Source organism: Centropristis striata, chromosome 15 (assembly GCF_030273125.1).
Source record: "Centropristis striata isolate RG_2023a ecotype Rhode Island chromosome 15, C.striata_1.0, whole genome shotgun sequence".
NCBI lineage: Eukaryota > Metazoa > Chordata > Actinopteri > Perciformes > Serranidae > Centropristis > Centropristis striata.
Window position 1 is genome coordinate 1520534 of NC_081531.1, and position 13042 is coordinate 1533575.

At 36.6% G+C, this 13042-nt stretch overlaps 1 protein-coding gene across 1 annotated transcript in view; it reads right to left on the reverse strand.

Annotated features, from left to right (window-relative positions):
* The window catches only part of slco2b1 (solute carrier organic anion transporter family, member 2B1), a 47269-nt gene that overhangs the window by 29630 nt on the left and 4597 nt on the right, over nt 1-13042 (reverse strand). The window contains exons 3-6 of the mRNA XM_059351487.1: nt 10091-10215; nt 7091-7228; nt 6177-6339; nt 5091-5312 (exon numbers count right to left, since the gene is read on the reverse strand). Of these exons, the coding sequence (XP_059207470.1) occupies nt 5091-5312; nt 6177-6339; nt 7091-7228; nt 10091-10177 (610 nt within the window). The 5' untranslated portion in view covers nt 10178-10215. The remainder of the gene's footprint in view (nt 1-5090; nt 5313-6176; nt 6340-7090; nt 7229-10090; nt 10216-13042) is intronic.

The following is a 13042-nucleotide window of genomic DNA, read 5'->3' on the forward strand; positions in this document are numbered from 1 at the left end:
AGGGAGAGCCATGAAGACTAGATCTTTACTTTAGAGAGAGAGAACCATGAACACTAGATCTTTACTTTAGAGAGAGAGAGAGAACCATGAAGACTAGATCTTTACTTTAGAGAGAGAACCATGAACACTAGATCTTTACTTTAGAGAGAGAGAACCATGAAGACTAGATCTTTACTTTAGAGAGAGAACCATGAAGACTAGATCTTTACTTTAGAGAGAGAACCATGAACACTAGATCTTTACTTTAGAGAGAGAGAACCATGAAGACTAGATCTTTACTTTAGAGAGAGAACCATGAACACTAGATCTTTACTTTAGAGAGAGAGAACCATGAAGACTAGATCTTTACTTTAGAGAGAGAACCATGAACACTAGATCTTTACTTTAGAGTGAGAACCATGAACACTAGATCTTTTACTTTAGAGAGAGAGAACCATGAAGACTAGATCTTTACTTTAGAGAGAGAACCATGAAGACTAGATATTTTACTTTAGAGAGAGAGAGAACCATGAAGACTAGATCTTTTACTTTAGAGAGAGAGAACCATGAAGACTAGATCTTTACTTTAGAGAGAGAACCATGAAGACTAGATCTTTAATTTAGAGAGAGAACCATGAAGACTAGATCTTTACTTTAGAGAGAGAACCACGAAGACTAGATCTTTACTTTAGAGAGAGAGAACCATGAAGACTAGATCTTTACTTTAGAGAGAGAGAGAACCATGAAGACTAGATCTTTACTTTAGAGAAAGAGAACCATGAAGACTAGATCTTTACTTTAGAGAGAGAACTATGGACACTAGATCTTTACTTTAGAGAGAGAGAACCATGAAGACTAGATCTTTACTTTAGAGAGAGAGAACCATGAAGACTAGATCTTTACTTGAGAGAGAGAACCATGAAGACTAGATCTTTACTTTAGAGAGAGAGAACCATGAAGACTAGATCTTTACTTTAGAGAGAGAGAACCATGAAGACTAGATCTTTACTTTAGAGAGAGAACCATGAAGACTAGATCTTTACTTTAGAGAGAGAGAACCATGAAGACTAGATCTTTACTTTAGAGAGAGAACCATGAAGACTAGATCTTTACTTTAGAGAGAGAACCATGAAGACTAGATCTTTACTTTAGAGAAAGAACCACAAAGACTAGATCTTTACTTTAGAGAGAGAACCATGAAGACTAGATCTTTACTTTAGAGAGAGAACCATGAAGACTAGATCTTTACTTTAGAGAGGGAACCATGAAGACTAGATCTTTACTTTAGAGAGAGAGAGAGAACCATGAAGACTAGATCTTTACTTTAGAGAGAGAGAGAGAACCATGAAGACTAGATCTTTACTTTAGAGAGAGAGAACCATGAAGACTAGATCTTTATTTAGAGAGAGAACCATGAAGACTAGATCTTTATTTAGAGAGAGAACCATGAAGACTAGATCTTTACTTTAGAGAGAAAGAACCACAAAGACTAGATCTTTACTTTAGAGAGAGAACCATGAAGACTAGATCTTTACTTTAGAGAGAGAACCATGAAGACTAGATCTTTACTTTAGAGAGGGAACCATGAAGACTAGATCTTTACTTTAGAGAGGGAACCATGAAGACTACATCTTTACTTTAGAGAGAGAGAGAGAACCATGAAGACTAGATCTTTACTTTAGAGAGAGAGAACCATGAAGACTAGATCTTTACTTTAGAGAGAGAACCATGAAGACTAGATCTTTACTTTAGAGAGAGAACCATGAAGACTAGATCTTTACTTTAGAGAGAGAACCATGAAGACTAGATCTTTATTTAGAGAGAGAACCATGAAGACTAGATCTTTACTTTAGAGAGAGAACCATGAAGACTAGATCTTTACTTTAGAGAGAGAACCATGAAGACTAGATCTTTACTTTAGAGAGAGAACCATGAAGACTAGATCTTTATTTAGAGAGAGAACCATGAAGACTAGATCTTTACTTTAGAGAGAGAACCATGAAGACTAGATCTTTACTTTAGAGAGAGAGAACCATGAAGACTAGATCTTTACTTTAGAGAGAGAACCATGAAGACTAGATCTTTACTTTTTCTATTTCAATCTACTTTTAATCTCCTTTTTTTAACTGTTTTGTATTTCCTGTTAAATCTCGGTTTTATCGTGTTTTAATAGGAGATGAAACAAAGATAAAAAGGAGATAAAAAGAGGAGACGACATGACGTTATCTTCTATTTATCTCCTTTTTAGTATCTTTTTATATATATCTAATCTCTTTTAAAAAAAATCTAATTAATAACGTCTTTAATCTCCTTTATGACCTTTTTTAATCTCTTCTTTTAAATCTCCTTCTGAATCTCTTTTTTATTCTTAATATTATTTTCTTTTTCAAATCGCCATTTGCCATCTTTTAATGTTTTATTGTCTCTATGTTTTATTGACTTATTTATTAGCATTTTTGTGTTTCTGGATTAATCGATGGGTTCATTTATTGACTCATTCTTCTTCTGGTAAATATTGTTGTTTGTTCAGTTTTTTCACTCTGATTCTGTCTTTTGTTGTCACTTTGTCTCTGCTGGTGTGTTTTTCTTTCATTTCTGGTTCGTGTGACTGAAGCGTCAGTGTTTCCACACAGTGAACGTCATGTGATCTGGTGTTGGCGCCTTGTGTGAAGGTCAGAGGTCACAGATTCCTCAGGCTGCTGAGACTCCAGGAGCTCTAGTTATTATCTGCTGGGTGGGAGGAGTCAAACACCACCTCCTTCTGTTCTTAAAGTTTGTTTTAATGAAATCAGCAGCGCCTCCTGACCTCTGACCTCTGACCTCTGACCTCTGTGAGGAGAACCACTGACTTCTGTTTCATCACTTCTAAACATCACTTTTGTGTGATGTTGTGTCTTTAAATCTATTTTTAATCTGCTTTTTATCTCCTATTATTTAGATCCTTTCATCTCCTTTTAAATCTCTGTTTTATTTGTTGTTGTTTTTAATAGGAAAGGATGTTTAAAAGAGTTAAAAAAGGAGATGAAAAGTAGAAAAAACGGACAAAAAAGGAGACGACATTACACAAAACTGATGTTATCACCTATTTATCTACTTTTTATTTCCTTTTTAACTTATTTTCATCTCCTATTTATCTCCTTTTTATCCCATTTTTATCTCCTTTTAAATCTGTTTTATCTTTTTTTAAATATCCTTTTTATCTCCTTCATCTCATCTTAATATCCCTTTTCATGTATTTTTTAAAAATCTTCCTTCATCTCTATCTATCTCCTTTTAATCTAGTTTAATCTACTTTTAATCTCATTTTAAATCTCTGTTTTATCTCGTTTTAATAGGAGATGAAAAGAGGATAAAAAGGAGATTTAAAAGATTTAAAAAATAGATGAAAACAGTTAGAAAAAGTATTTTTTTTACAAAAGATAAATGCAAAAATTACAGTGATATCTTGTATATATATTACAGTATGTTTTTGTTACAAACACAGTGCCGGAGTATGTTACAGTGGAGTAATGTATTTAATTAAAAAAAAAAGTAAAAAATCCTGTTTTGTCTGATATAAACATTTACAGTGTTTCATTGTTACTGAAACTGAATTAACTCATTTATCATTTCACGTCTTTTACTGTCATGGTTTAACAGTTTTTCACCCTAAAATCTACAGACAGTTTTTACAGTGCATTGCTTCGACCTGTTTATTTGTGTTTTTGTGTTTGTGTATCAGCTTTTATTTATTTATTCATTCGTTCTGCTTCAGTGGCGTACGTTTCCTCTTTTATCAAGCAGCAGAAAAGCTGCAGCGTGACTTTTTTGAGTGAATTTAATCTACTTGGCATCACATGATCCTTGCTGCCATGATCATAGACAACCTGGTCTCACAGGAATCCGTGGAATAGCCACGGAATCACTCAAATTTCCGTGAAACTGACACGGATTTGGCTACAATGCAAGTTAATGCCAGTCATATCCCGTGGCTATTCCATGGATATTTGTTCCTATTGGTTTGTTCCAAGTCACGTGACTTTCAAGGTCCCGGCGGTCAGAACAAAAAACATGGCGGACAGTTCTCTCATTTTTAGTGAAAAAAATCAATATTTTGACTTAGTTTCTGCATAAAAATGGATTTTGATCACATTTCTAGCGAGAAATATATGTTTTATTTTCTAAATATTCACTCAGTGAATGTACATAATCACTTTGTATGTTGGAATAGCCACGGGATATGACTGGCATTAACTTGCATTGTAGCCAAATCCGTGTCCATGTCAATTTTGTGTCTTCTGGTCATTCTGTGTCTTTTTTGGTCAATTTATGTCTTTTTTTGATCATTTTGTGGTCAATTTGTGTCTTTTTTGGTAATTTTGTTTCCTTTTTTTGGTCATTTTGTGTCTTTTTTTAGTCATTTTGTGTCTTTTTTGGTAATTTTGTGTCTTTTTTAAGTCACTTTGTATCTTTTTTTGGTAATTTTGTGTCTTTTTTGGTAATTTTGTGTCTTTTTTTAGTCATTTTGTGTCTTTTTTGGTCATTTTGTGTCTTTTTTTGATCATTTTGTGGTCAATTTGTGTCTTTTTTGGTCATTTTGTTTCCTTTTTTTGGTCATTTTGTGTCTTTTTTTGTCATTTTGTGTCTTTTTTTTGTCATTTTGTTTCTTTTTTGGTCATTTTGTGTCTTTTTGGGGGGGAAACTTAAGGAAATATGCTGCTGCGTTGAATTATGGGAATGAAGGATCCAGCACTTTTCTGGAACTTCCTATTGGTTTGTTCCAAGTCACGTGACTTTCAAGGTCCCGGCGGTCAGAACAAAAAACATGGCGGACAGTTCTCTCATTTTTAGTGAAAAAATCAATATTTTGACTTAGTTTCTGCATAAAAATGGATTTTGATCACATTTCTAGCGAGAAATATATGTTTTATTTTCTAAATATTCACTCAGTGAATGTACATAATCACTTTGTATGTTGGAATAGCCACGGGATATGACTGTCATTAACTTGCATTGTAGCCAAATCCGTGTCAGTTTCACGGAAATTTGAGTGATTCCGTGGCTATTCCACGGATTCTGTGAGACCAGGTTGACCATAAATGCGTTGAAGACGTGTGGAGCGTGTGGCGTACCGAGGTAGAGCGGGGAGTTCTTCCTGCTGGCGAAGTCGTCGATGTAGGAGATGCCGAAGGGCTGGATGGGGACGGCTCCGATGCCCAGCAGCAGCTGCCCCAGCAGCAGCAGAGGGTAGACGCCCTGCTGGGCGGGGCTCTCCTGCTGGCTGCAGCTCTGATTGGACGAGGAGGTGACGGAGCTCTCTGATTGGCAGAGCCCCGAGCTGTTGTCGCCGGGGGCTGATGGGAAAACAGACGGGGAGTTGAATGTAAACAGTTATTTACTGCTGCGGATCAACTCTTGTTCAGGCTGTTTAAACGAGTATAGTGCAGTTAATTCTACTTATTCTAGTTAATTCTAGATTGTGAATTATCCTCTGGGGTAGGATGTCCTGCTCTGGACACTCCAAGGGCTCAGAGTCATTGATTTACTTTCATTTATAAGGTAATATTGGGACTGCTGCCTTCATACATTTGCAGCTTAATTACTGTGAGAAATGCAGGATCTTATTCTCTTCGTTCACAAGATCAATTGTTGCTTTCTGTCCCTTCTGCTCGTACGGAGTTGGGTAAAAGTTGTTTACTCTGCACCTTATGCTGGAATCTGCTCCAGAAAGAATGGAAATTAACTGACTTTGTTTCTTTGAGCACTTTTAAATCCAAACTAAGAGTTATTGAGGCCAATTCCACAACATGCACTTGTTTCTCATGATGTGTTTAAGGTCTGTATGTTCTGTAAATATGTAACTGTATTTAGTGTTTGCTGCCTCTCGGCCAGGGCTCCCTTAAAGAAAAAGAGGTTCTTAATCTCAATATAGGGAGATTTCCTAGTTAAATAAAGGTTGAATAAAAAAAAAAAAGAATGTGTCCAAACATCATCAGCATGGAAGTTTCAGCTTTCATGTTATTTGGCCAATTTTAAGGTTTTTTTAAGCATTAATTAGTTGCTTTTTTGTGATTTAATGTGAATAAATTGATGAAAATGATGCTGATGTGGAAAGGTTTTTATCTTTGCATGATCGAAGGGGGACCCCGACCCTGTGTGTGTGTGTGTGTGTGTGTGTGTGTGTGTGTGTGTGTGTGTGTGTGTGTGTGTGAGCTCACAGCTGATGCGGTCGGTGTAGTCGTAGGCTCCTCCCAGGAAGTGCGGCATGGCCATGAGCAGCGAGGCGAGGCAGGCCAGCAGAGCCCCGCCCCCGATGAACCGAGGACGGTGGACACGACTCCCCAAGAAACTCACGAAGACGATGAGGACCGTGTTCCCCACCTGCACACACACACACACACACACACACACACACACATAACAGATATGTGTTAAAGGTTTAAATGTGATAATAATCACAATCCTATTAAAGAGATTAGATTTAAAAAAGACTTGAAGTTAATCATAAAATTCAAAAAATTAAAGTTAAATGGAGACTAAAACAGAAACAACAACCCCTTAATTAATATTATTACTAATAAATAATAATAATAATATATAATAATAATAATAATGCCTAAAATAAAGTTAAAAATCATATTAAAAAAACTAATAAAATAATAATAAAATAATAATAATAATAATAATGCCTAAAATAAAGTAAAAAATATATTAAAAAATTTATAAAATAAAATAATAATAAAACAATTAAAAATTACAATTGAAATATAGTCTTAGATGTATTAACAATCTAGGTAAAACCCAATTAAAAATTTAATTAGATAGAAAAAAAAACCTTTTACAGCAAAAATAAAATTAATACAGTTTTCTCTAGATAAAGTTTATATGTTGAGAAAAGAAGCTGTTATGTTGACACCAAAGCTTTGTTTTCTTCAGATCACAAGTTAATTATCTTCAATAAAACAAGCTAAAATAACGAGACAGGGCCGAACATTTTCTAAAGGAAAACAATAATTCTTGAATCTCTACCATCTGAAGCATTTCCTGAAATATTCTAAATGCGTTTTGACGCCCAAATGAAACTTTGAAACAAACTCATCAGAGAGCTGAATCAGCGTTGTTGGTTCCTGACCTCGTTGAAGGCGGCGAGGAGCCCCGACTTCTGACTGGTCAGGCCGTAACGCCGCTCGATGGTGGAGATGGAACTCTTCATGTAGCCGGACACCAAGAGCTGAGCCAGCTGCAGCAGACTGTGGCAGAACACAAAGAACTGGACAGGAGAGGAAGAGGAGGAGGAGGAAGAGGAGGAGGAAGAGGAGAGAGGGAGAAGAAGAAGAAGAGGGTAGAGGAAGAAGAAGAAGAGGAAGAAGAAGAAGAAGAAGAAGAAGAAGAAGAGGGTAGAGGAAGAAGAAGAAGAAGAAGAGGGTAGAGGAAGAAGAGGAAGAAGAGGAAGAGGAAGAAGAGGGTAGAGGAAGAAGAGGAAGAAGAGGGTAGAGGAAGAGGAAGAGGAAGAAGAGGGTAGAGGAAGAGGAAGAAGAGGGTAGAGGAAGAAGATGGTAGAGGAAGAAGAGGAAGAGGGTAGAGGAAGAAGAAGAAGAGGAAGAAGAGGGAAGAGGAAGAAGAAGAAGAGGAAGAAGAGGGTAGAAGAAGAAGAAGAAGAGGAAGAAGAGGGTAGAAGAAGAAGAAGAAGAAGAAGAAGAAGAGGAAGAAGAGGGTAGAGGACGAAGAGGGTAGAAGTAGAAGAAGAAGAGGAAGAAGAGGGTAGAAGAAGAAGAAGAAGAAGAGGAAGAAGAGGGTAGAAGAAGAGGGTAGAGGAAGAGGAAGAAGAGGAAGAAGAAGAAGAGGAAGAAGAGGGTAGAGGAAGAAGAGGGCAGAGGAAGAAGAAGAAGAGGGTAGAGGAAGAGGAAGAAGAAGAGGAAGAAGAGGGTAGAAGAAGAGGGTAGAGGAAGAGGAAGAAGAGGAAGAAGAAGAAGAGGAAGAAGAGGGTAGAGGAAGAAGAGGGCAGAGGAAGAAGAAGAAGAGGGTAGAGGAAAAGGAAGAAGAGGGTAGAGGAAGAAGAAGGTAGAGGAAGAAGAGGGTAGAGGAGGAAGAAGAAGAGGGTAGAGGAAGAAGAAGAAGAAGAAGAGGGTAGAGGAAGAAGAGGGTAGAGGAGGAAGAAGAAGAAGAAGAGGGCAGAGGAAGAGGAAGAAGAGGAAGAAGAGGGTAGAGGAAGAAGAAGAAGAGGAAGAAGAAGAAGAAGAAGAGGAAGAAGAAGAGGAAGAAGAAGAAGAGGAAGAAGAGGAGGAGGAAGAAGAGGAAGAAGAAGAAGAGGAAGAAGAAGAAGAGGAAGAAGAGGGTAGAGGAAGAAGAAGAAGAGGAAGAAGAAGAAGAAGAAGAAGAAGAAGAAGAAGAAGAAGAGGAAGAAGAAGAAGAGGAAGAAGAGGAGGAGGAAGAAGAGGAAGAAGAGGAAGAAGAGGACAGTGTCTCAGGTGAGTTTGAAGCTTTTCCACCTGATTTCTCTCTTTGTTTTAATTAAAACATCAGATTTAAATCTTGAGGACAAACTGTAGAAACATGAACTGAGTGAACGATGAGCTCATCATCTCAGGAAACGTCCACCTCAGAGAACAATACCAGGATGGAGTCAGCAGGAAGTTCCTCTAAACACAGCAGCAGAACCCCAGCACCTGCTCCACCAGTTACACCAGTTCAACACCAGTCAGACCAGTTAGACCAGTTAGACCAGTTAGACCAGTTAGACCAGTCAGACCAGTTAGACCAGTTAGACCAGTTAGACCATGGGGGGACTGAGAGGCTCAGACTATAAAACCTCATCCTGGATCATCGGAGGTTTCAACTCCATCCAAAATAGTTTCATGTCTTTTGTTGCTCTTCTATGATTTTTTTTTTTGGTCATTTTTTGTATTTTGTGTCTTTCTTTTGTTGACATTTTATGTCTTTTGTTTCTGTTTTATGTTTGTTTTGGTCATTTATTTCCTTTTTTGTAATTCCATGTCTTTTATAAATATATATTTTTAAAACTAAATGTACAGTACCTGGTCATTTTATGACTTTTGTTGTTCTTTTATGACTTTTTTTTGTCTTTTTTTTGGTCATTAGGGCCTCGGGGCAATCTCCCCAGCACTACTGTTATACTGTGGATTTCTTCTTCTTCCTCTTCTGGACGCAATTTCGTCCCGCTACTAGTCCTACAACTTGAAGAGTTGCAGGACAAATTATATATCAAAACGTGCGGTTTGATCGGGATCGGTGTGCTATTACTTTTCTCTACAGAATACGAATTTTTCATGACATAAGTCGCGAAAAACTGCTCAAAGTTTTGCATTGAAGTGAATGGGACGGCCGACAAAAAATGAGCGAAAAAGAACAATAATTGGAGATTTTTAAACGTCTACTTCTCCGGCATAATTTCACCTAGAGACTCCATTTAAACTTTAAACAGTAGACACAAGTCTTGTGTATCGGTGTATTAATCCACGTTTCGATAGGTCATATAGTTTTTTTATCAATCCCTGTTCACGCACACACACCCATTTTGAGGTTAAAGGTCATAGGTTGCTGTATAAATAAATACTTGTAAAGGAATGCTTGTTGTAGGTGTGCTCCTTGTATATAATATAGTATTATAACATTACTAGTATTAACTGTTATAAATCTTTGAAATATCTCATCATAGTGTACACACACCGGCAGTAGCCCCGGTGTGTGTACACTATTTACCCAGAGGACATTTTCTAGTTTGTCTTTGTTTTAGTATTTCTTTTGTCATTCAATGTCTTTTGTTGGTCTTCTTTGACTTTTTAACTTTTTGTCTCTTTTTTTGTCTGAGTCAGGCCGAAATCACATCAAGGAAAACTAAAAATCCCCACAAACGTGTTCAGAAACTTGCCAAACGTGCAGCACACGACTGACTGACAGCTTCACAACATTAAGGAATAAACTTTAGGAGTTTTCTTCAGAACAGAAATGGAATTTTGTGTCTTAGCCAATTGAAAAAAAAAAGGAAAGTTACAGTTGTTGTCATAGAAACTGTAGTAATTCAATGTAAATGTAATGTTGAATTCCTCAGAATCAAACAGTTTCAGCCCAGATATATTACATGTGTCAGTGCTGTTTAAAGGTGGAGACCAACCTTGATGCTGTTGAAGGGACTCCGGCGCCGGGCGGCCGGGCGGGGCCCTGCGGGGTCAGAGGTCACGCTGACGTCGTTGGCCACCATGATTCAATGTTCAGAGAGACGGACGAGGAGAAGAGAACCTGGAGAGAACAAACACACTCTGGTCATGTGACCACTGAGAACTCTCTGGTCATGTGACCACTGAGAACTCTCTGGTCATGTGACCACTGATAAGTCTTTATGGTTCAATCACAAACAGTTTCCGTCCTGTAAAAACCTTCTGGAACCACTGAGAGCTCAGAGAACCTGTGTGTGTGTGTGTGTGTGTGTGTGTGTGTGTGTGTGTGTGTGTGTATGTGTGTGTGTGTGTGTGTGTGTGTTTACACAAAGCCGGACGGAGTGAGAGATAAGAGTGGAGATAGTGAAAGCTGCCAACAGGAGAAATTCAGCACACGTTTAACACGCAGATAATCAACAACTCAGACATGAAACAAACGGATTTATTCTACAGCTCCCCAACCGGGTTGACTTTTATAGTGTTTTTGTCTTTTGTTTTGTCTTTTTTTTGTAATTTAATGACTTTTTTTGGTCATTTTATTTATTTTTTTAGTCTTTTTTAGTCTTTTTTTTGGTCATTTTGTGTCCTTTTAATTTTTTTGGTCTTTTTTTGTCATTTTATGTCTTTTGTCGCTCTTTTAGTATTCTTTAAGTTTTAGTTTTTTATTATTATTATTATTATTATTATTATTATTATTATTATTATTATTTTAGTTGTTTTTTGTTTTAAGTATTTTTGGGGTATTTTTTTGTAATTTTATGACCTTTTGTGGTCATTTTGTTTCTTTTTTCAGTCTTTTTTAGTCTTTTTAGTCTTTTTTAGTCTTTTTTAGTCTCTTTTGTAATTTTTTGTCTTTTTTAGTATTATTGTCTTTTTTGTCTTTTGTTGCTCTTCCATGACTTTTTTGGGGTAATTTTGTGTCTTTTTTCAATATTTTTTCGTCTTTTTTTCATTTCATTTGGTAATTTTGTGTCTTTTTGTCCCTTTTTGTCTTTTTTGTAATTTTGTGTTCTTTTTTGCCTTTTTCTTTTTTAGTATTTTTTGGGGCATTTTGTGTCTTTTTTTTGTTGTTGTAATTTTGTGTTTAAATATTTTCTCTCTTTGCTAGATTTTTTTCCTTCATTTTTGGCTTTTGGTATTTGATAAAAATCTTTTTTAGCCGTTTTATGTGTTTGGTTGCTGTTCTATGACTTTTTTTCTTCATTTTCACTTTTCACTCTTCATTTACATAGAAACTTTTACCCTTGAACACTGAATTATATCTATACATGTTTCCCCATCATGCAGTGCTGTGTGATAATTATTAATAGATTTCACGTCTTGTCTAAGAAACAACAGGGAGAGAAACTAAAGAAGAAGAAAGAGGAGGAAATCACCTCAGAGCAGCAGGAAGGGAGAGATTCTTTATCAGCAGAGGAATGTCAACAAAAACTGGGAGGTCGATGAAAAAACCTCAAACTCACTCAGAGGATAAAAACTCCACCAGAGAAGAAGACAACAGGCTGCATGTTTCCACTGAGCAGCACGTTGATATCCATTATTGAAACGAGAGTCGACTGATCACATCACTCAGGGCCGGTTCTAGCCCATTGGCTGCCCTAGGCGATATTGAGATTTTGCGCCCCCCCCCCCCCCGAACCACAACCATTCCATGTATTCATTCTGATATAGGTACACTATGTTATATGTATTATGCTGTACACTGATATTTGATACATGAACTACAAGCAAGGTAATGGTCTCAGAACATCAGTGCTGATTGTCTCCCTGTGTTTTCTTTCATTTTCTTATTTTCATTTCTTCACACACACACACACACACACACACACACACATTTAGTTGGAGATTATTTTAAGCACCTAACAATTTTAGATGTATGACTTCTTCACTCAAAAATATGTATTTTATTAAACTGCTGCTGATTTAGTCACAACTAAAACAATAGATACAAACAGAATAATATAATAAAATAATATTAGTAAATAGGCACAGGTTTGGAGGAGTCATTTTGTCTCCTTTTTTGTCTTTTTGTGTTTTTTTGTGTCATTTTATATCTTTTGTTGCTCTTCTACGACATTTTTTTTTAAATTTTTGTCTTTTTGTTTTTTTTTGTAATTTTGTGTATTTTGTGGTATTTTTTTCTATGATTTGGTATTTATTTTGTCATTTTATGTCTTTCATTGCTTTTCGATGACTTTTTGTCTTTTTTTGTGGTAATTTTGTGTCTTTTTTTGTATTTTCTTTGTTTTGGTATTGTTTGTCTTTTTTAAGTCATTTTTGCATCTTCTACCAGAGAAACTGAGCAGCGACTCCTTGGAGTCTTTTAGTCCAAGCGAACGCTGAACAAGACTTTTATTTGTTATAGTCACGAGTTTGGAGGAGAAATGCACTTTGAGCAGCTTTTAACTGACAATCTAAAGTCCCAATACACAACAAATAACAAAAGTTACCACTCTGATAAGTCAGTTGGGTTTTTGAATCCAGTTATTTCTCGTGCGTGTCGTCTTTGAAGTGTTGTTGTTGCTGGTGAATGTTGAAACTGGGACAAAAAGGTCATCTGGTCATTTTAGGGTCAAATGTTTTATGACACATTAGCTGCAGAATTAAACCCGTTCAGCCTCAACTGGACTTTGTGTTTCCTGATAAATATAGTAGATGCTAAACTTAGATGGTGAACACTGAACATGTTTGAGATTATAACATCAGAATGTCAGCCGGTTGTCCCGGTTCACAGCTGGGTGTGTCAAATATAATATATAATAACTAAAATGTCTCATGTTTTCACCACGAACGTGCAAATTGTCACTGAAGACGACACAGTGAAGCTCAGCGATCCTCTGCATCACGACTGAAACAACTAAACCATCTGGGCTCAAACTCTAATTACCTGGAGGACGCTGGAGGCAGTG